At 41.8% G+C, this 20079-nt stretch overlaps 2 protein-coding genes across 3 annotated transcripts; one reads left to right on the top strand and one right to left on the bottom strand.

Moving 5' to 3' along the window:
• The first annotated feature begins 53 nt into the window (after positions 1-53).
• zgc:163098 (uncharacterized protein LOC100037380 homolog) lies at positions 54-10001 on the top strand. Of its 2 annotated transcripts, none has more exons than XM_068715751.1 (24): positions 54-317; positions 1241-1325; positions 1473-1584; positions 2538-2647; positions 2786-2853; positions 2956-3059; positions 3156-3220; positions 3304-3469; positions 3595-3794; positions 4480-4523; positions 5719-5823; positions 5909-5975; positions 6183-6352; positions 6448-6610; positions 6702-6781; positions 6885-6972; positions 7060-7188; positions 7353-7542; positions 7779-7859; positions 7949-8012; positions 8143-8293; positions 8536-8646; positions 9391-9560; positions 9668-10001. In XM_068715751.1, the coding sequence occupies exons 2-24, from the start codon at positions 1248-1250 to the stop codon at positions 9786-9788; spliced, it is 2637 nt and encodes an 878-aa protein (XP_068571852.1). In that variant the 5' UTR covers positions 54-317; positions 1241-1247; the 3' UTR covers positions 9789-10001. The 2 variants fall into 2 exon arrangements, with proteins under 2 accessions (XP_068571852.1, XP_068571851.1); XM_068715750.1 differs by having other exon boundaries at positions 7779-7868.
• Positions 10002-10129: 128 nt separating this feature from the next.
• Positions 10130-18413, bottom strand: wdr44 (WD repeat domain 44). Its single transcript, XM_068715749.1, has 20 exons — positions 17907-18413; positions 16982-17015; positions 15853-15936; positions 15018-15621; positions 14569-14708; positions 14368-14463; positions 14096-14232; positions 13892-13975; positions 13681-13787; positions 13180-13331; positions 12959-13097; positions 12788-12849; positions 12531-12650; positions 12295-12417; positions 12007-12198; positions 11806-11907; positions 11576-11691; positions 11347-11474; positions 11104-11238; positions 10130-11020 (listed from the first exon to the last, which is right to left on the bottom strand). Exons 1-20 carry the CDS (start codon positions 17981-17983, stop codon positions 10932-10934), a joined length of 2721 nt encoding a protein of 906 aa, XP_068571850.1. The 5' UTR covers positions 17984-18413; the 3' UTR covers positions 10130-10931.
• Positions 18414-20079: the final 1666 nt, after the last annotated feature.

Below are 20079 nucleotides of genomic sequence, written 5' to 3'. Positions count from 1 at the left end.
CTGGTACGTTTGAGAAAACTCTCCTGCCATAGGTGACCACAGCTCATGTGGGAACACAACAAGGGAGCGCACTATTTTGTAAGCACAATAACAATTTGACAACACACCAAGGAAAGTCCAAATGTCCACGAGAACGAGTGGACTGTCTCCTCCATACATATGCACGTTTATTACTTTGCGGACTGAGCCCCACCGAGCAGGCGTCCTTCTCTGCACAGCTCCAGTCGGATGTCTCGCCTCTTCACAGCTTCGTGTTTTGGTACTAATCAATTGTCGTCGCAACCAGAACATGGTGAAGCAGTAGCATGACACACGTTGTAAGTTACAGTTTTAGCTTAAAGTGTCGAGCTATGTGCATGCAGTGCGGTTTTAATAATAATCAGCTGTGCGGTCAGCCGGTGCTTTTTGTGGCGCTACAGAAGGAAACATTAAGACTGTTATGTTAGCTTAGCGTTAGCTGAGAGAGTCACTGTGTGACATCCACAGTTAGCAGATGTTAGCGATTAGACAGAGAGGGTTGTTGCATCTGCGTGGGTCGTGAGATTTATCAGGATATAATGGTCGACGTGGAAGTATCCGCTGTATGCAGTGTTGCTCATCTAAAGGTTAACGCTGGAGTCCGGCTATAGTGAGCTAAGCTAAACATTAATGTTAGCTAACGTTAGCTAAGTGTAGTGATAGCTTACATGTAGTCCAGGCCTTTTAAACACCGTGTGTGCTACAAACTGACCACAACAACGTGTGCAACCTCAAAGGACTCCCAGGACATTTGTTGAATGGTATAAAGTTGAACATGTATATAATATAGTGGAGTAAATCTGCCTCTGGCCATATGTTTTGGCAGTTTGCAGTGCATGTGGGGGTGTGAATGTTGCTAGATTTTGCTAAGTGTTGTTCAAATGTTGCACAGTTTAAGTTTTGAAAGAAGGACTGCTATATATTATACAAAACTCAGAGGACCTGGGACGTGTCTTACTATTGTTCACTGTGCAGTTTGTGCTCACAACATAAAGGATGTCAGACTCCATTGATACATATAACAGGGTTAGAGTCATTTAAACAGCAAATAGGCTCATTTTTAACAACCAACGGCAGTTTGAGGTAAAAAATAATACAAGGAAAGGGGGTTATGTTGGCTTTAACAGAGATGTCACTGTCGTTCTATTTGTTATTTTAGATTAAATTAATTTAACTGGTATAGATGTAGAATCTTTCCATTTTTACATTGTTATTTTTGCAGTTCGAGCATGGCAGATAGAAAAGGAAAACCTTTCATTCAGATCAAAACACTCACAAAGAAAGAACAAGAAGAGCTCAAGAAAAAGGTATGGAGGTTTGGGGATGTTGTCATATTTGATATGATTTAAGTGCTTTTTGGATTTAGAAAACTGATCACCAATATTAGACTTGTGAATTTGATCAACAGTGAACTAAGATGCATGTGTTGTACATGTTTCTGTGTGGCTTTCTAGGAGGAAGAAAAAGCAGCAGACGTTTTTGAAGAATTCTTGGCGTCATTTGAGACCAACGAGAAAAGCGGAGTGAAAACTTTTGTCCGTGGGGGTATTGTAAATGCAACTAAAGGTCAGCAGCTAAGACTTCGCAATTCTGTTCCACTTTTTCTTCGTGGTATGTCCAGACAAAAGATGAATCAAGAGTTATCTGTTCCAATAATGAATTACCTGGATATCTTAAGATAACTGAAAATAGTTATTTAAGACTATCAGGCTGACTCAGCAGTGAAATAAATCACCGTCTTAAATTAGTGCCTATATCTTTTCAACAGCTTAATAATATTCACCCACTCTGCAGTCCCAATGTCAGCAGTCCATTATCGCTTTAAGTTAAAAAATAAGTTTCTTCCAAAACAGTTCTTCAACTTGCTGTAAACATAGAGACATTGCAAACACAGCAGCAGGACTGAGCCGCTCAGATCCTTGTTGTCGTGCTCGAGATTGGTCTTGGTCTCAAGACCACCTTTTGAAGGTCTCGTCTAGGAATCCACTGCTTCTTTACACGGTCTTGTCTCAGACAAAGAGGACTCAGGATTTTAAGACCACTACTGTGGGGATATCACTACATTGCCTGTGCATTGTCTGATGCTGATGTTGACATCATTACTGTGATTGCTCAAAGAAAACAAATCAACATTCTCACACCAAAGACTCACCTGTGCAATGCCTTTTGATTATGTTATCAAGGCATTTCTCATGTTATACATACACACATACAGTATGGCAATAAAGGAGGTGAATGAAGAGGGATCTTTATTTCTTTTCTGTGGGTGTTTTTATGTGAGTGTGGATCTTTCAGATCAGTTAGAGGAGTAGCTATGGTTTGCATGTTCCACATTTTATCTTAAGTTTATCATGCAGTGTGGGACTAACCCTGCCTTGGTCTTGGTCTCAACCCCTCAAAGTCCTGGTCTTGTCTCTGTCTTAATACACTCTGGTCTTACTATTAAACTATAGTTTGCACACCTGAATAAGTGTTGGATAGTCAGTATTCAATGGTTGCTGTGATTACTTTTTTTGCAGAGGAGGAAGCAGCAGAGGTCAAGAAAAATAAGCTGTATCGACCTGCTGGCAAGTTTGTCCCCGTGTCCCAGCATGCCTCACCAGTATCATCTGCTGACAGCAAAAAGTCTGTAAGTTTGCACTCTGATGTTTGTATAATGGTATCATTTACTGAATTGAGTAACAATGCAAACTTACTATTAACATTTATCTTTAATTGTTGCTTCGTCAATTATAATAATCCCAATGGCTACTTGTTTGATTAATAGACGTATAAAAAAAGGACCGAAGAAAAGAAGAAGAGTAATCTCGAACTCTTCAAAGAAGAACTTAAGCTGTAAGTCTTTTTTGTGCCGAGCATTGTGTTTCAGTTCAATTAGTCGATATCTTTTTGGCATACATAAGTCTATAATTACGTTTGAAAAAAAAAAAAATGCAGAATACAAGAAGAACGAGAGGAAAGATATAAGAGGAAGAAAAATGACTCTGGTGGTGGAGGAGGAGGATTTGGAGAACTGGACACGCCATTATCAGGACGATCAGGTAAGAATACCTCTACAAAATTGTTCTATTTGTTAAGAATATTTAGTCTCTAAATCATGTTAACCTCAATCCTGCTCTCCCCCCCCCCCCCGACAGCATTATATGATGACCTGACAGTGCCAACCACCACTAACCTCTACATTAGCTGCATTAGCCCAAAGGTAAAGGAGCACACTGACTTTAACTGGCTTAGCACCGCATAGATGTACTTCTCCCACTGTTTACGTTTCCTTCTCTTTTTCAGATGAACGAGGAGATTCTCTGCAAAGAGTTTGGTAAGTATGGTCCCCTGGCCAGTGTGAAGATCATGTGGCCCCGAACGGACGAGGAGCGCTGCAGGACGTCCAACAGAGCCTTCGTGGCTTTCATGACGCGGAAAGATGCAGAGAGAGCCTTGGCTTCACTTGATGGTACAGTTGACTCTGAAAAATAGGTTTGATTTACAGGCTGCGATAGCAGGTTTATCTAATAATACCCATTCCTCCCCATTGCTCCAGTGTTTATGTTCAACGCTGACTGTGATTGTGTTTTGTAGGTAAAGTGATTATGGGGTTTGAAATGAAGCTTGGATGGGGTAAACCAGCTCGCATTCCACCCCAGCCTCTCTACACACCGGTGGGGGTGAGGGCCACACCGCCGCCCCCATCTGGTCTCCCTTTCAACGCTCAGCCAAGAGACCGCTTCCGCAATGACTTCACCAAGCCGCTCGGCATGTCCAAAGGAGAGCTCGACAAGGTGAAGTTGTCTTTGTTCTCTGCGCTGTTTGCATGACCACTTTGTCTCTGTAATGTGTGTTTGGCACTACAGGCGCTCATGTTTCCGTTACGAGGAATTGCAGTCTGAACAGCATGAGATTATTAAGGAAGAAGAGTCTGTAGGGAAGATGTTCCTGTATGGTTATGTAATAAGTAATGCTCCACTCTTTCTGCCATTTGTTTTTTTTAGAAATATGCACACCCTGAAAATGTGTTCTTTGGCCTCAATATTAAATTAAAGTACAAACATTTTAAAACTGCAGTGGGTTCTGCAACTGATTCAGAATAAGTCAATGTAATTTGTCATCGTCAATCATTGTGAATCATGTTATTATTATGTTGCATGTTTGTCCATTCATCTAATTGATCACCTTGTCCATGCAGTGCCATATCACAGGGTGCAGGGTAAAGAAATGCACTAATTCAAAGTAACATAACAGTTTGACTTTGTATAAAAAATGTAACTATAAACCTTTTAGATAAATTAGCTTAGCTAGTATAGCTGGTTTAGCATTTTAGAAGAGTTTACTAAAGCTGTGTCACCCTCCCCTCATTTCACTGACTATGAATGCTATCGTCGTTTTCTATGCTGTATGTATCCTGCAGTGTTTCATCTGTACAAGTACTCACTTTTTAATATTTTCACCATTTGACTTCACAAACAGACTCTGTCCGAAGCCGTAGTCAAAGTGGTTATCCCAACCGAAAGGTACACACACTCTTCTTACTACGACTGACCAGCTGCAATAACACAAGTGTTACAGGACCCATACAGATTCAGGCTGTTAATGCATCTGACACGAAGGACACGGTGAACAACCCTGTGGACCTTTTTGACATCTGCAACGTAACACTGAGGGTTCTCATTGTAGATGTCAAAAGGTCCCGATGGCCTCAGATTTACAGACAATGAATGCAGTTAGTATTTTTAGTATTTGCTCCTGTTGGCTCAAATACCTCAGATAATTCATGTTGTTCCCATCATCTTATTATTATTATTATTATTGTGAAAAGCAGTAGACTTTGTAAATGACTGTAAGAGCCATTTGATTTATAGCAACATCTTTGAGCCCCGGGTTTCCCACGGGTGGGCTGAGACACTGCAGACCGATACAGCTAGAAGGCAGATAGATTTAATATTAACCCAAGTCAGACGATGTGGATTCATGCTGGTGTCATAAATCAAACTTAAGTACTGCTTCAGGTTAGGGTAGCGAGTGATGTGAAGGTCTAACTGCAGTGGTAGATCTGACACAAAATCAGGTAACACTGCATGAACACACTGTGTACACTGATGCTCCAGTTCAGAGAGGATTCAGGCCTGAAGCCCCAATCCACACTAACGTCTCTATACCACCCTGATGCTGACTTATCATGTGTTTTAATATGTTTTGTTCTAGTTATTATCTGAAAAAAAAAATACATTTTGAGACCATTGTGTCATTTTTATTACTTAAAAACTGGCCTGTAAATTCTCACGTGGTTTTGTTGGAACCTTTTCTACGATCAAGGTAAAATGGCTAAACTTTCCTATGATTGGGGCTTTCATATCTTAAAATCCAAGTCAGTGAATAGATGCTGTGATCTTGTCTTGATTTCTTTTACCCCTTCCATGGACACAGTGACCCAGGAACATTAAAGTATGCTGACGCACACTGTCTGCACAGAGGACCGTGACTCTGCAGTTTTGCAAAGTGGTGTGTCCCAGGGGCTGTCGCCTTTTATTATTATTATGATCAATATTTATTTTTTTTTAAATTGCGAACGACACTGTTGGCGGTCAACTGCGTTCAATCTGACGGTCAGCCTGCAGTTTGCATGGGCCACTAGTTCAGCGTGAAGAGGTGTTGTGACTGACGGACGGTGTGCAAACCCTGCTCTGATCCGCTCTTCTCCTCCCGCAGGAACCTATTATTCCTCATTCACAGGATGATAGAGTTTGTGGTGCGTGAAGGCCCCGTGTTTGAAGCCGTAATTATGAACAAGGAGAAAAGCAATCCAGATTACAGGTGAGCATTACTGCCCCTGGTCTTGTGTTGGTCTCGTGACCTCGACGGGTACATGTTTGATGAGCTCATTCTTTTATTGTTCCAGGTTCCTTTTTGACAACAAAAGCCAAGATCATGTGTACTATCGCTGGAAACTGTTCTCCATCCTGCAGGTATGTTTTCACAGCAAAGCATCGTTTCTGAAGACCTTTTAGGATTTTACCTGGTGGAAGCAAAAGCCGTTCTATACTTAACTTGTTAATCTCATTTCATGGGGAATAGCTGTCGGAGTCATGCGCCAATTCTTTCTAGCTTTTACTCCGTGAAAATTAAGCCGTGTATGTGAGTTTCTATTTACCCGGCCTTCGTCCTCGCCACAGGGACAGTCCCCGACAGAGTGGAGGACGGCAGACTTTCGTATGTTCCGGGGAGGCTCCATGTGGAGACCCCCGATCATAAACAATTACTCTCAGAGAGATGAAGACAGGGCGGATGTGGAGGAGGATGTTCCCCCCGAGGAGGAGGTGAAGAAAGGGCAGCTCAGAGCTGAGTAAGTGTGTCCAGCAGCCATGATGACATTCATTCATACGCTGTTTAACTTTAGTCAAATTAAATAGTAAACCTGTGTTATTCTTTGCCATTCAGGCACAAACAGAGGCTGGAGACATTGCTGAAAGAGCTCACTCCAAGCAGAGAAGATATCGCCAATGCCATGCTGTTCTGTCTTGAGCGAGCAGATGCGGCAGAGGAAGTAGTGGGACACATCACTGAATCTTTTTCCTTGCTTCAGACGCCCCTTCAGAAGAAGGCTAGTCTTTATGGAAACATAGTTGCACAGAATGTGTACGTAAACTACAGTTGATTTTACTCACCGTTTGTTTTTGTCCTCTTTCTCGCAGATTGCCAGATTGTATCTTGTGTCGGATATCTTGCACAATTCATGTGCCAAAGTAGCCGGTGCATCATATTATCGTAAATAGTAAGATACTTTCTCTTAAAATCAGCTTTTAACACTTTCGGCCTCTTTTATTTCTTCTCCATGTGACAGTCTTAAAGTGTTTCTTTGGGCTCTGTCTTTTCAGTTTTGAAACAAAGCTAACGCAGATATTCGGAGACCTTAATGCGGCGCATAAAAACATACAAGCCAGGCTGCAGGCAGAACAGTTTAAGGTAATCATGTGTTTAATTTGCTTCAAACAAGGATATTTACCATAATGAACAACAAAAGGAAAGCATTTGTATTCCCTGTCTTCACAGCAAAAGGTCACAAGTTGTTTTAGAGCTTGGGAAGACTGGGCCATATACCCGGAGCCTTATTTAATCCACCTTCAAAACATCTTTCTGGGATTCGCCAAAGCAGTGGAGGAGTTAAAAGAGCCCGCAGAGGTGACTTGAATATGTATCTTCTCATTACAGACGTTATTGCCTTATTTTTTAAACGGCATTTCAACAAATCAGACAGCTGTTCATGTTGAAAAATATTTGAACACCAAGAAGATGAACACTCACGAACAATACAAACGTATGTCCTCTTGTCTGTCTCCTTGCAGGAAGTATCCTCCTTTATCGATGGTGCGCCAATGGACCACGCACCCATAGATAGGTTACCTTCGCACAGAGCTCCTGTGGATGACCTCGATGGCTGCCCTTTAGGCTGGGACCCTCTGGATGGCGTCCCTGTTGATGACATAGACGGTGTTCCTTTAGGAGTTGCCATCGATGACATTGATGGAATGCCCCGTGAGTCCACACGCACATCAAAAGCACATCTTTCAACCAGAATTCCATCGCTTTCCGGTTCTTGTTGTCAATTATCCACACAACTCAAGTGTCACGGATCAATGCACAATCAATCCACCCTCTTGTGGGTTGTTGTCGGTAGCTGAGTGTGCACTCAGATCTCCATGACTACAGAAAGGGATTAATAAAGCCATCAATTCTATCTGTCCTCACCGTCTCTCTTTTGTTCCCCTCAGTGGAGGAGAGCAGTGTTCCTCTCTCCAGAGTGCCTTTGTCTAAGTGGGAGAAGACGGCTGATACTGGGACATTTTCTCAAGGTAATGCAGGTAAAGATTCACTCGCATATCATATGTCATATCAAATCTCCCCCCCTTCTTCCTGCTCATCATTCTCCTTTCTCTCTCAGCCAAGACTGAGTCGAAGTGGGACATGGTGGTGGAGCCAAACGGTGGAGATGAAGTGAATGTAAGGTACGGCCTCTGTGGTTGGTATCAATGCATCATGCGTCTACATTTTCGAGAAGCATACACCCTGTACGTAAACCGTCACATGGTATGGAAATGTATGTTCTTCTCTGCCCCCCCCTCTCCTCGGTGACAGTGTCCCCTCACAGGATGGAGATGAAGACTCACAGAGTGACAGTAGCGATGACTCCGGCAGATTGTCCAAGTATGAGAGCGCAGACTTCCAGAGCACCCTGAAAAGTTTTCAAATGTCTGAGAGCAAAAGGAAACGGTTGAGAGAACTGGAGGCAAGTCAACATTTGATCTTGTTTTTTTGTTTTGTATAAATGTTTGCTTTTATAGAAACAATGTGGTTGTCATCCTGTAGTATTTGCTGTGATTCAACCCATCCACTTTGGAAAATCACACTTCAGTAACCTGTTTAAAGGGAAATATACAGAATTTAATTCAGGAAGGATGGTGCTATACATAAATGATAGTGACATAGATGACATAATATGCAGAACTGATTAGATGTGTCTTGACACAGGTAAAGGTCATGAAGACCCAAGACGAGTTGGAATCCGGCAAGAGGCCGAGGAAGTCTGGAATGAGCATACAACAACAAGTGGAGCACTACAGGAACAAACTGCTGCAGAAGGTGGAATACTGGATACTTTTAACCTCTTATCGAATGTTTGATTTTACCCTCAGAAAATAGGAGTCCTGAATTATGAAGGCAGGAAATAATACACCGTTATTATATTCACCCAGTGTTTATTCTGCTGTGAAGGGTCTCTAAAGCAAAAAAATGCTAACTTCACTGATATGTAATAGAAATATTTCTTTAATCAAGAACAGTGTGGGGCAAAAATGTACAGAACATTAAAATTAGACTATGAAATTAGTCAATTGGCACAGTAAACAAAAAAACAGTGTTACTGATGCAAAGCACTCAAAATCAGACACAGGCCATGTGTTACTGCAGAGCCACAGGGCGAGCAGCTTCAGATCTGCAGATTTAGTACAATGTGAGCCAGCTAAAGGAAAGTCTAGCTAAAGTTGCAATTGATGGCTTGTTTACTCCAGCACAGTCTCTGTTGCTAATATGTTTGGCCACACAGAGAAAACAGCATCTATAAAACAAACTTCCTTTCTCTGCCTGTAGGTGTCAATGTACACATCTACAGATCTGTAGTAGTTATGTTAATAGGTGGAATAGTTGAGCACTGGTCTGACGTTGACAAAGCAGCTGCACATTGTGGAGAACCAGCAGGCGATTATGCGCAAACAAGTGCGTTTGTGAGTGACAAGCAGGTTCCATGTCGTGTTTTGCGTCTCATCAGGTAGAGACATAGAAGTCTATATCTGACTTCATTGGGATATTTTCCCCCGTCTGCTATAGGAGTTTGAAAAAGATGAAGAAAAGACTGAGAAAAAGTCTAAAGACAAGTCAAAAGACGACCGAAGGGACAAAGACAGGAGCAAAAGAAGTGAAGACGGGGCCAGGAGACGAGGATGGAGTCGAGATCCCGATGACCACACCCGAAAATCCAGGAGCATCTCTCCGTTAAAGCAAGTGCAATGAGATGTTTTTGTAGAGTGCCATTGATTCTTCTCCTTGAAGTCAGTCTGTTATATGTTCAACCCTTTTTTTTTTTTCTTTCTTTTTTTAAAAACAGGACAAGGTCTCCCAAATGGTCCAAGCGTTCCCGATCGCCATCTCCAAACCGGAAGCCAGTGAAGTCCAGGTCGCGTTCGCCGCATCGCTCCCACAAGAAGGCAAAGAAGAGCAAACATTGACTCTCAGCCCTGTCCTCCATCAGTAGGTCACACACTGCTCTGTTCTCTTGGTCCCGACTCACACTATCCATGCAAGATTCAGCACTCTTTTTGTATGATGAAGTTTGAACACTGTAACTAATTATATATATTTTTGTTTTTATGTTTGTTTTTAAAATAACCCAATATGTTGCTGTAAAGTTCTGAAACTAAATAAATCACTGTTGGTGATGAGTTGGTGATGAGTGTGTGTGTGTGTGTGTGTGTGTGTGTGTGTGTGTGTGTGGGGTAGGGCCAGGTATCAAAACAGTTTTACTCTACTAAACTGTTCGATGTTAAAAAAGGTTATCAACAAACATTCGTCTACTTTGTTTGGACTTTTATTGAGGAAATTAATAGAGCATTTGGTTCGGTTTACAAAAAGCTGCAAGTATGCAATATTACACACTGAATTTACAGTACTATTTTATCATGTGCTCTCGTTGAACAAAACAATTTATCAAAAGCACTTTCAAGCCAGTATTGTTTCTGAAAAATTGTAAGATACCCAGCCCTAATCATTAGGAACCGCATTCAGATTTCCTGTACCGTAGGTTTGCGGTCATCTGCTAAAATGTTTTGATATATTTTAGAGGAAGGCTTGAAAGGTTGAATTTAGAAAAGCAATCTAGATTTCATAGGCACACATAATTTCAAACCACCTTGCTTTTCAACAATGGTTACATCTCTTTACATAAGACACATTAAAATGTGAGAGCGACATTAGGACAGTGTCTTGCACTTAACTGAAATGTGAAAGCAAAAGAAATTAGTACGGTGCCCATTCTACTACCAAACAGCCTTGTAGCTAAACTCAATCTGGACCACACAGCTGTAAATTAACACATACCTGAACAGACCACACACACTTGGCATCTCTGGCTCTTTTTCTTTTCTTAATGCCAAACCATTCACAGTAGCTTGGTATTAAAGATAAAAAATAGAAATGTGACAGGGAATCACACCGTGTCTGTGTTATACAGTCAATTTCTTCCATTGTAGGGTCCCTGTTCTCCCGAAGAAGCTACAGAAGGCTCTTTGTCTCAGAGCAATAACCATTAGGTAGTTGGGTGACGGGCCGTCCTTCAGGACCAGGTGTGGGTGAGCAGACAACCTCAGAAGTGCTCAGTACTTTTTTACGTTGATGAAAACCTTGATGGCTCCAGTGAAGTCGGCGGAGAGTAGAACCTCCGTGTGATCCGTCTTTAGGGCTCCTGCGAATGACAACACTGTTTTACAGCACTGAAACGGCTGCCTTGATGTCACGAAAACTGTGCATGTGTTACTTGAAATGTACCTGAGGGTATCGTTTCAGAGTCTGTGGAGTCCAGGCTCTTGCACTCTGCTTCTGGTTTGTCTGCTCCAACTTCTGGTGGAACAATAAGGCCTGGGTGCGGTGCAAAAATGGCTGAGGTGACTACTGCATTGTGTGCTGAAAGATAAGTCAATGTTTTAGTATCCGTTCAATCAATGGGAACAAATCAATTAAGACAAGTGGTTAGCATTACAATGTTTGTCATTCACCACAGAGCACAGTTACCTTTAATTCCTTCCCAGAAGTCATTGCGGTCCCGTCGTACGGAAGTGAATTTGCTCAGGTCGTGGTAAGTGCTCCAGATGTACACATACTTATCCTCTGAGCCGCTGACTATGAAGGAGTAGTCGTGACTAGAGGAAGATAATCCCGGGGTAAGTCGAGGTGCAGCGCAACATAAAAACAAGACAACTGTTACCGCTGCTTGTCAAAGTCAAAGATGAGTCCTCCTCACCTGAAGCTCGCCTTGATCTGGCTGCTGCTGTTGACGTAACCTTTGTATTTCATGGATAAAGACAAGTCCCTCAGGTCATAAAGGCGAATGCGGGAATCGTTTGACGTCACCAAAATCTACCACGGTGATGGGGAAGAAGATGTGTCATTTAGAAGTCTGACAGACATGCCTCATATTATGGGGACATCAAACATACCGCAGATGTATTTGTAGCGGAGATCAGACGTTACCTTATTCTCTCCAGGTAGAGGTTCAATGCCAGTGATTTTTCGCCCAACTTTATTCCGGCCTCTGGTGGACCTCACGTGAATTTGAGTGTGGTATTTCAGACGCTAAAGGGAGCAAACAGAAAAATACATTTAACCTGGAACAAATGCTGTCATGACAAAAAAATAAGAGAATAACATTGAAACCATGTCGCAGCTGGGTACCTCTGTGTCATAGAAGATGCATCGGCCGTCGTAGGTGCCGATGACGGCGTACTTCCCATTTTGGCAGAAGTTAGCTGCCGTGATGAGGCGTGTCTGGCCGTCCACCTCGTTCCACAACGCCACCTTTTTGTCCGGAATGTTCCAGAGCCGGAGCTTTCCATCCAGAGAGCCACTTAAAAAGTATCTGTCATCCTGGGAAACAAGAAGCACGCGTTACTATAAATACAATCTGAAGGGCAAAAATGAATAGATGCGATTTGTGATTTAAAAAAAAAAAAAAGAACTTACTCTGGGATGGAAAGCAATGGCTGTGACAAAATCAATGTGCTGAAAGCAGCAGAGACACTCTCTCCTGGATATGTGCCACAATCTGACCGTTTTGTCCATGGAAGAGGAGAGGAGGAAGAAGTTCTGGATTGACACAAAAATGAAAAGTAAGAGGAGAGTATAAACCAGCACAGAGTGTCTAAAGTGTGCGGAGAGGAGAGCTTAAAAGGATAAAAGAGCTGTCAGTAAGACATCACCTTTGACCAGGACAAGTCCAATAGATCCGCCGTATGACCTTTATACTTGCAGAAGGGGACTTGACGGAAAGGGGCGTTCCTATTATCTTCTGTTTCTGGGTCCTCTGGAGCACTACTTGCCTATGGCGAGAGAACAATCCGTTAAAGAGTCTCAAGACTGTAAAATATACAGCATCGCAATAGTCATACTATTACCAAAATAGCTTAAAAACATGCAGTCCTTAGAATATTTTCTGGAAGCGGTTAATTTCACTCACCCCGTGGTCGTCAGATTTAGAGGAGCATAAACTTTCCTGAGAAGGAGACGGTGAAACCCGACCTGGACGAACAAAATCAGAATCTTACTGCAGCCAAAGCTGAGCATCTAAGTTTAAATAATCATTCATCATTCAACAACAACAAAGAATCCGAGCTGCTGATGATATTACCTTCGGTGTTGTACTTTAATCTCATGTTATTGAAGTAGTCGAAGGCGATCTTTAAGACCCAGATGCGAACCACGTTGTCTTGGCCCGCAGTCGCCAGCAGCCTCCCGCAGTGAGAGAACTTCATCGTCCAAACGGCCCCCTGAGGACGAGACAAAAGGACGCTGTGAAACCGAGCATCCACTGGCGCACGTCTTCTCTTAAAACAGCTCAGATGCTCTTACCATGTGCTCTCCACTCAGGTCCTGCACGACTTTAATCTGATCGAAGTCAAAGGGCCCCTTGAAGCTGTGCGCGGCCTTGAACTTGGCAGGCCTGGTGTAAGGCATGCCCTCATCGTCACTCGATGACGGATCGTCCTGGTCTGTATGGAACACTGAGCGCACCCGAAACAAAAAAAGGTCATCAAGACCTTTGCAGCAGCTGGAGCATAAATATTTCACAAGCAGGCGCTGGCATTGGCAAACCCTCTAAAACGAATGTACACTTTTTAACAAATGTTCTGAACAAGCAGTTTCCATTGTCATGATTATATAGAGCCTGTTCCAGATCTAATAACCACACATTCATCTGTGAAACATTTATGAAAAACACAATGTACTGTAAAATGTCATTTCAAGCACTATATTAACAATTTAAGCAATTTTACAAAAATAAATGGTTTCATTTGAAGTGTTTTCCTGAAATCTAACAAACTGTACAAATGCTTAAAATGCTTCTTTTACCTTCATCGCGCACACTTTTCACTTTGTTGACCGCCTTCTCTCCATATTCCTCAGCGAAATGCTTGGCCTTCTTAACCGACTTACCCAGAAACTTTTTAAACTGTGTTCTGGTTATATGAAATAAGGGACAAAGCAAAATATTAGATTATACATTTGATCATGTGGTGAGAAGGGGAAGAAGACAAATTCCAGCAACCGTGAATTTCCTTACGTTTTCTGTTTTAGTTTTCCTCCATCTGTGTCTGCCAGCGGAGCCTGAGCCTTGTCATCGTCATCTGACTGTGCTGCATCATTCCTGAGAGGAAACAATATAACAGATCTACTTCCTCTAGAAAATGTACCGTTTGTTTGAACGTGATTAATGCCAAATTAGTGCCAAATTTAACAATACTGCAGCTAATACAGACAAACTTACGTAATGTACTCCTTGGTCCTCCTCATGATGTGCAGCGTGAGCGGGTTGATCCCCGCAGGAAGTTTCTCTTCTGCCTGGATTAAAGGGATCTCTTCCCCAGTGTCCAAATTCTTGATCATCACGCTGGCCAGAATTTCCTGTTTTAAGATAACACACAAGTTCACATTTTGGGAATAAAAGGCCCGGTGGAAGGAATGTGCGGGAGGTTGGGTCGTGGCTTGGATTCAAGCTGAATAAAAAGCAAATAAAAACAAACAGAGAGGGACTCTTACTTCATCTGTCAGTTCTCTACCGGAGTTGGAACGCGGACGCTGAGGGCCTGGAGTTTGTCCTCCACTCTGAGATGACGCCTGTTCGTCCTCATTTTCCTACAAAAAGCAAAGCAAGCATCGGTGCACTAGATAAACAAACTCCTACGCCATATACTTTTTCATTTTTGAGCATCTCCGGTCCAGGTCCACAGCCTCACTGACCTTTGCCGTCACTACTTTGTCCCCGCTGGTAGCACTGGCCAAATCCAAGGAATGCTGCAGCTCTTTGGTTAGACTCCTCACTGTGCTGCTGGGAGACACCAGGCCTGAGGGCTCCAGAGCATCACCGCTGACTGCAGACACTGGACAATCGTACAACACAAAACAGTTCATCTGAAAAACTAGTCTACTACTGCTCTGCACGGGAATGCAGCGGTTTGACAATGTGGTTTTGCTAGAACGGCTATAAAAGAGAGATGTCTAAAATACTTGACTTCCTAGTATGAGATCGGTGTTGTTTTTTCACTATTACTCTAAAGGCTGTACTTTACAGCAATGGCAAACACTTTTAAAAAAGTAACTAACCAAGTAATGTCTAACGGGTTGAATTCAACGTTAACACAACATTTTGAATCAATGTAACAATCATCAACTGTAACTGTTCTCTCTACCTTCCAGTCCACTTGGCCTCAGACACTCCTGGGACTTCTTGGAGGGTAGACTCTGCCAAGCAGGTGGAGGCGGTCTCGGTGGAGGACCTCCGCTGGGAGGGGGTGGGCGTGAGGGAGGAGGCTTCTTGGTGCTTGCTACAATGTCTGGTTCCGCTGTTATTTGCCGCGGGGGTTTCGTGGGTCCAGAGGAGTCCGAGTCGGCCGGCCTGTCCGCGAACGGGATCTGGTCTAAGATGTCTGCAGGTCTCTGTTCCGGCTCCCCTTCTGCAACTACAACAGCCCCATCCAGCTGAATGAGTCCTACGGTGCTGGTGATGTCCGGGGGCTGAACAACCGATGGCCCTGGGAGATCCGTGGGTTCAGAGGCAGGTGAAGAGCACGCTCCGTTTGTCGCTGAGCTTTCCCGTTCTTCCTCTGGCCTCTCGACAAGATGGGGTTCGACAGCTGGCGCTGCGACCTCCACAGGAACTTCCTGAGCATCATTCTCTTCCGTTGGCTCCGGTTCTGCTCTCGCATCGACTTGCAGCTGATCTAACAGTTGAGCCACCTCACCAACGTCACCTACACTTCCCTTTTGACTCTCCTCAATGATGCTGTCAATGATCTATAAAGGAACAGAACAGTTAACTTAACAACACAGCAATTATAATGCAAGTTCTCATGTCCAGCTCAACTACAACAGAAATATGTTATTGGCTGTACGTGTACCTTTTCTTGATTTCTTTAGTTAAATAAAAAAAATATGAGAATGTGCTGAAACTCCATTATTTTTGATCTTTCCATTTTATCACAGTCATCTTGTGAGGGACACTGTGCAACCAAGAGAAACACACACCAGTAGGGAATCGTCTTGCTGAGTCTCAGATGCAGCCACTCCGCAGCTCACGTCTTGTGCTGCGTTCACTGACCTCTGTACAAACTGCCCAGAAAACAGAAAAATGACCATCAACAGATGCACTTTGGAAATAACAAAAGCCACATGCCAGCTTTGATCTCACATTTCTATAAAATTACTAAAATTCTCATAACCAGCTAACTTTTAATTGGCCTTTTATTCTTTTGATGCAACTGCTTGCTATGAGAATGAACTCCAAAGTAAATTCAGGGATCCGCATACTGATCCTATCTATGCATGAAACACTGCTCCATGGCGCAATTTCCTTTTGCTGCAAAAATCAATGTTCTCAGTCAGATTTGCTGATTTAAGGCACAGGGCTGCTGCTGGTCTGTGAGCAAGGTTCACTCCAGGGTCCAATCCAACATCAGCTCAGTACTGTGATGCAGATAAAGTAATTATAAAGTAGCAACATTTTAAATGCAGTTGTGACTGTAACTGTGTGGAGAAGGCAGGCAGAGCTTCAAGGCCAGATGATGCATTTACATTTTCCTAGCTGTCAATAGGGAGACGCCTGCTCACCAATGCAAGTGGCAGATGTCACGGCTAAGGGTTGAGTATTAGCAGTCAATGACTCATCGCTAAACAGGCTGTGTTAATGTTTTCATGAAATGGTACCGATATCTTTCCCTGGAGTCACTTACGACGGGCGTCATTTCAAGGACAGCTACTATAAACACTGCAGTCACCTCTAGGTAGTTAAACACAGTGTACTGCTTTAGTAGGTTTTAGGTCCTGTTCAAATACCCAGATTCATTAATGTCCAATTCTAGTTAACTCTCTATTTTAACTAGCAAAGTAAGCAAACAGGTAGTCATTTTGCTACGGAACAACTGCTATCAAACAGAAGTAAAAAAAACAACTAGTAACAAACTACCGTAACACATTCAATAAAGGATTCCAAAGGAATATAATAAAAGTGAATTGAACTCCAACCCTATGTGTTAACTACCTCCACTTCCCTTTCAAGCCTTGGTAACATTCAAACTAAGTTAGAATAATCATTCAAACTAAGCGACTCAGCAGATACTGCCTTGACTCAACAGTGGCCGGGCTTAGATCAACATACCCGAGGTGAAGGAATGGTGAACTTTGTAGGTGACCTAAAAAACACAAAGGGATACAGTTCAAAAAGGTAATGAGGGTCAATGTCTAAAACACAACGTGCTAAAACAAATCTAATCTGAAACCAAACGTGTTGTTATTGTATCTTTTCCCCTTGAGCAGTTAGATTTATGTGTGTGTGAATTGTAACTCTTTTATCCCCCCAAAAAAGAAATACAGATGTTCAGACCTCTTCAATCATTAAACAAAAAAAAAAGCCTAAATTGCCACATATTTGGTTTCTAAACTTGATCAGTACTATAAACATATAAAACATGATTAATAACATGCACGTCTTGTTAAGTGAATAATGCACAGCATGGATATTCACATGGTGGCCTCAACTATTGATTTTTACTCTGAACAAACAGCCGCTTTCTATAATCTAAAATAAAGTCCAAGAGGCAAAGTAACAGTTAAATCTTGGGAGTAGTTTATATAAATTCATTCTAAATTGATTTCTTAACGATATTATGATAACATGGCAATGTTTCCTGGTTAATCTTGACTTCAGTAGTGGAGCTCACCAGCCAAAAAAACCCAAGTTCTCAAAAATGCCAACCAGCTGTATCTTTTTGATGTTACAATAAACAATGTTTTTAAATGGAAATTGTCAATTTGATCTCAAGAATAACATCACGTGACTTGAGTATTGCTGTTGACTCTCTCTCTGCACTGACAATACAACATTATTATAGTTTAACACAATACTGACTGGATATAGCTCATCTCTGCCTATAGAAATGAGCATTTAGCCATGGTAACGTTACGTTTGTGAGCTGTCATTGCTAAGTTGGATAGGTGCTGATGCCACTAGATGAAACAATCAGAAACACGTGTGCATTAGTCACTCTTATCCGAAGTAATAGTATAAAAATATGTTTCCTTACACTTTGGGAGATGGAGTCAAATGAACGTCCTCGGGAGCATCATAGAATTCCTCGGTGTCACTTGTATCTGACGCCATGCTAACATGAATGTAGCTCACAAGCTAAGTCAACTTCAGTCGCCAGGCAGCTGTCTAGAAGCCTAACCTGCGAGTGTTAAGCGTTACACACACATGCACTTGTTTCTCTATACACTGCCTTATCTATATAGCTATGTTATAATATAAATGGCTTGGCCCAGCCTTCCTGTCCAACGTCACTCCATAACTGTTACAGATGAGCCAAAATGCTAGGCTAACAACTCTAATCTGTTCGTTCGACTCACCATCGCCTACTGCTAAACTAGCTTTCTACCCTCTTTCAAATCTGTCGTTCACAGCACAGTATTTTCCATGAAATCGGACATCGACGAGTGCGTTTTTTACAACCGCATACTCTCTCGGTCAGCTGTCAAGCTAACGGGGCCAGTGAGCCGCGTCATAAACAAACCAGAAACACAAAAAAAAAATACATCTAACGAACGAGGTTGAGTCAAAGGGCGGGGCCCAGCCGCTCTTCTTCTTCTACGCTACTATTGTGGCAGTTATGGGAATGATTTTGACACACTACTTTCTCCTACTGGACTTGTTGAAGAACAGCATGTAACAGAAAATGAAAAAACTGGGAGGGGTTGTTATTTGTATTTTGCAAAAGGCTGGGAAAACGTACTCTAAGGATGAGAAGCTAATCTTGGTTGTTTGTTGTTTGGTTAAATCTTTGCACTACTGTTTAATTCGTTAATTTAATAATATTATATTTCATTGTATATATTGTGCATTTTTATACTCAATATTTTTTGTTTTACTCTGTTACTTTGATTGCTTACCTGTATCACAATGCTACTGTAGCAAACAAATTTCACCTTGCGGGATTACTAAATTATCTAATTATCGATCGATTTATCTATCTATCTATCTATCTATCTATCTATCTATCTATCTATCTATCTATCTATCTATCTATACCATTTGTATTTTGCAAAAGGCTGGCAAAATGTCCTCCCAGGATGAAAAGCTAATCATCGAAATTAGTGCAGCCTAGAGCATCACTGATACTGGATTTTGAGACAAATACCAATATAGATATTTGACAATATAAGAAATCCAGAGCATAGACATTTTTTTTTACAACATTGTCTTACATTTAGTAATTAAAGAAATGTGGCCAATATATGCAGGCTGCTGACCAGAACATTTTACAGTTGAAAAACTGGAGAATTTCTGCAGTGCAATTTCTTGTTACTTATTGGCTGCCATGTACACCTACAGATATGTCTGTGATGTGCTAAAGCTGTCTGATAATATCAGCCATGCTCATTGATTCCTGTCTATTCATTATTATGCATTCGTGACCATACCTCCACTTGTATCGCCTACTCTATACCTTTGAATCCTGCTGTATTCTTGAGACCCTTCCCTGTGAGTTTTCTAGGATCTTGGATCACTGGGCATGTATCAGTATCTATTTTCCAGTTCAAACATGACCTCCTTCCCTGCCAGGCCTCAAGTCTTCTTCTATAGCTTCTCCTCGCATAACAGCCTTGCATACTTAACATTATTCTGCTTCTTTCTGTTTTCCCGGTACACTTGTAACCCGAGGTCACTCACAATGATAATCAAAACATTTCTTTTTAATTGAAAAATCATGCAGAAATAACTGATTCTGGAATGTGTGTAGGGAATATTTAATTACTTGGTACTGTATACCAGTTGGATGGTTCATTAACAGCCAGCGCAACTCATGAGGTGAGAATTGGTTGGTAAAAAATGTGCATAAATTAGCAGCTGCAGGTCCCATTCATTCACACATAACATAGGCAGCCACTTAGAACTGTAGAGTCGTCAACAGTTAATCAAAATTAGCATTGAATTTAAAATCTGTTCCAAAGTGCGCTTTGTTCCAGATCAATGCAACAGTTGATAAATAATGAGTTTGCAATTTCATTGATGATTGGAGAGGACAAAAAGGTGGCAGTGGTAGATGAGAGGCTTATTGAAATAGCTTCAGTGTATTTTAATGAATGCATTTGGTAATTTGTTTTGACCATATTGTAGACTTGCATTCATATCATCAAGCATGCATAGAATATGAATTGCAAAAATAATTACTGTTGTGTTTTAAGCTTTTTAATTATCCT

This window comes from Cebidichthys violaceus, unplaced genomic scaffold, assembly GCF_023349555.1.
Source record: "Cebidichthys violaceus isolate CVI_PGR_0920_01 unplaced genomic scaffold, fCebVio1.0.p SCAF_20, whole genome shotgun sequence".
In the NCBI taxonomy this organism is placed as follows: domain Eukaryota; kingdom Metazoa; phylum Chordata; class Actinopteri; order Perciformes; family Stichaeidae; genus Cebidichthys; species Cebidichthys violaceus.
Note: the sequence above shows the minus strand (reverse complement) of the source record. Positions and strands in the feature narration are given on the sequence as shown.

Bases quoted from the DNA above. Each gene is read 5' to 3' on its own strand.
- zgc:163098 (XM_068715750.1), top strand. From the start codon at position 1,248: ATGGCAGATAGAAAAGGAAAACCTTTCATTCAGATCAAAACACTCACA. The intron at 1,326-1,472 runs GTATGGAGGTTT...GTGGCTTTCTAG, and splicing joins AAGAAGAGCTCAAGAAAAAG to GAGGAAGAAAAAGCAGCAGA. The intron at 8,294-8,535 runs GCAAGTCAACAT...GTCTTGACACAG, and splicing joins AACGGTTGAGAGAACTGGAG to GTAAAGGTCATGAAGACCCA.
- wdr44 (XM_068715749.1), bottom strand. From the start codon at position 17,983: ATGGCGTCAGATACAAGTGACACCGAGGAATTCTATGATGCTCCCGAG. The intron at 13,098-13,179 runs GTAAGAGCATCT...TCTCGTCCTCAG, and splicing joins ACCTGAGTGGAGAGCACATG to GGGGCCGTTTGGACGATGAA. The intron at 11,475-11,575 runs GTGAGGAGGACT...ATCTTCCTCTAG, and splicing joins CAGATCAAGGCGAGCTTCAG to TCACGACTACTCCTTCATAG.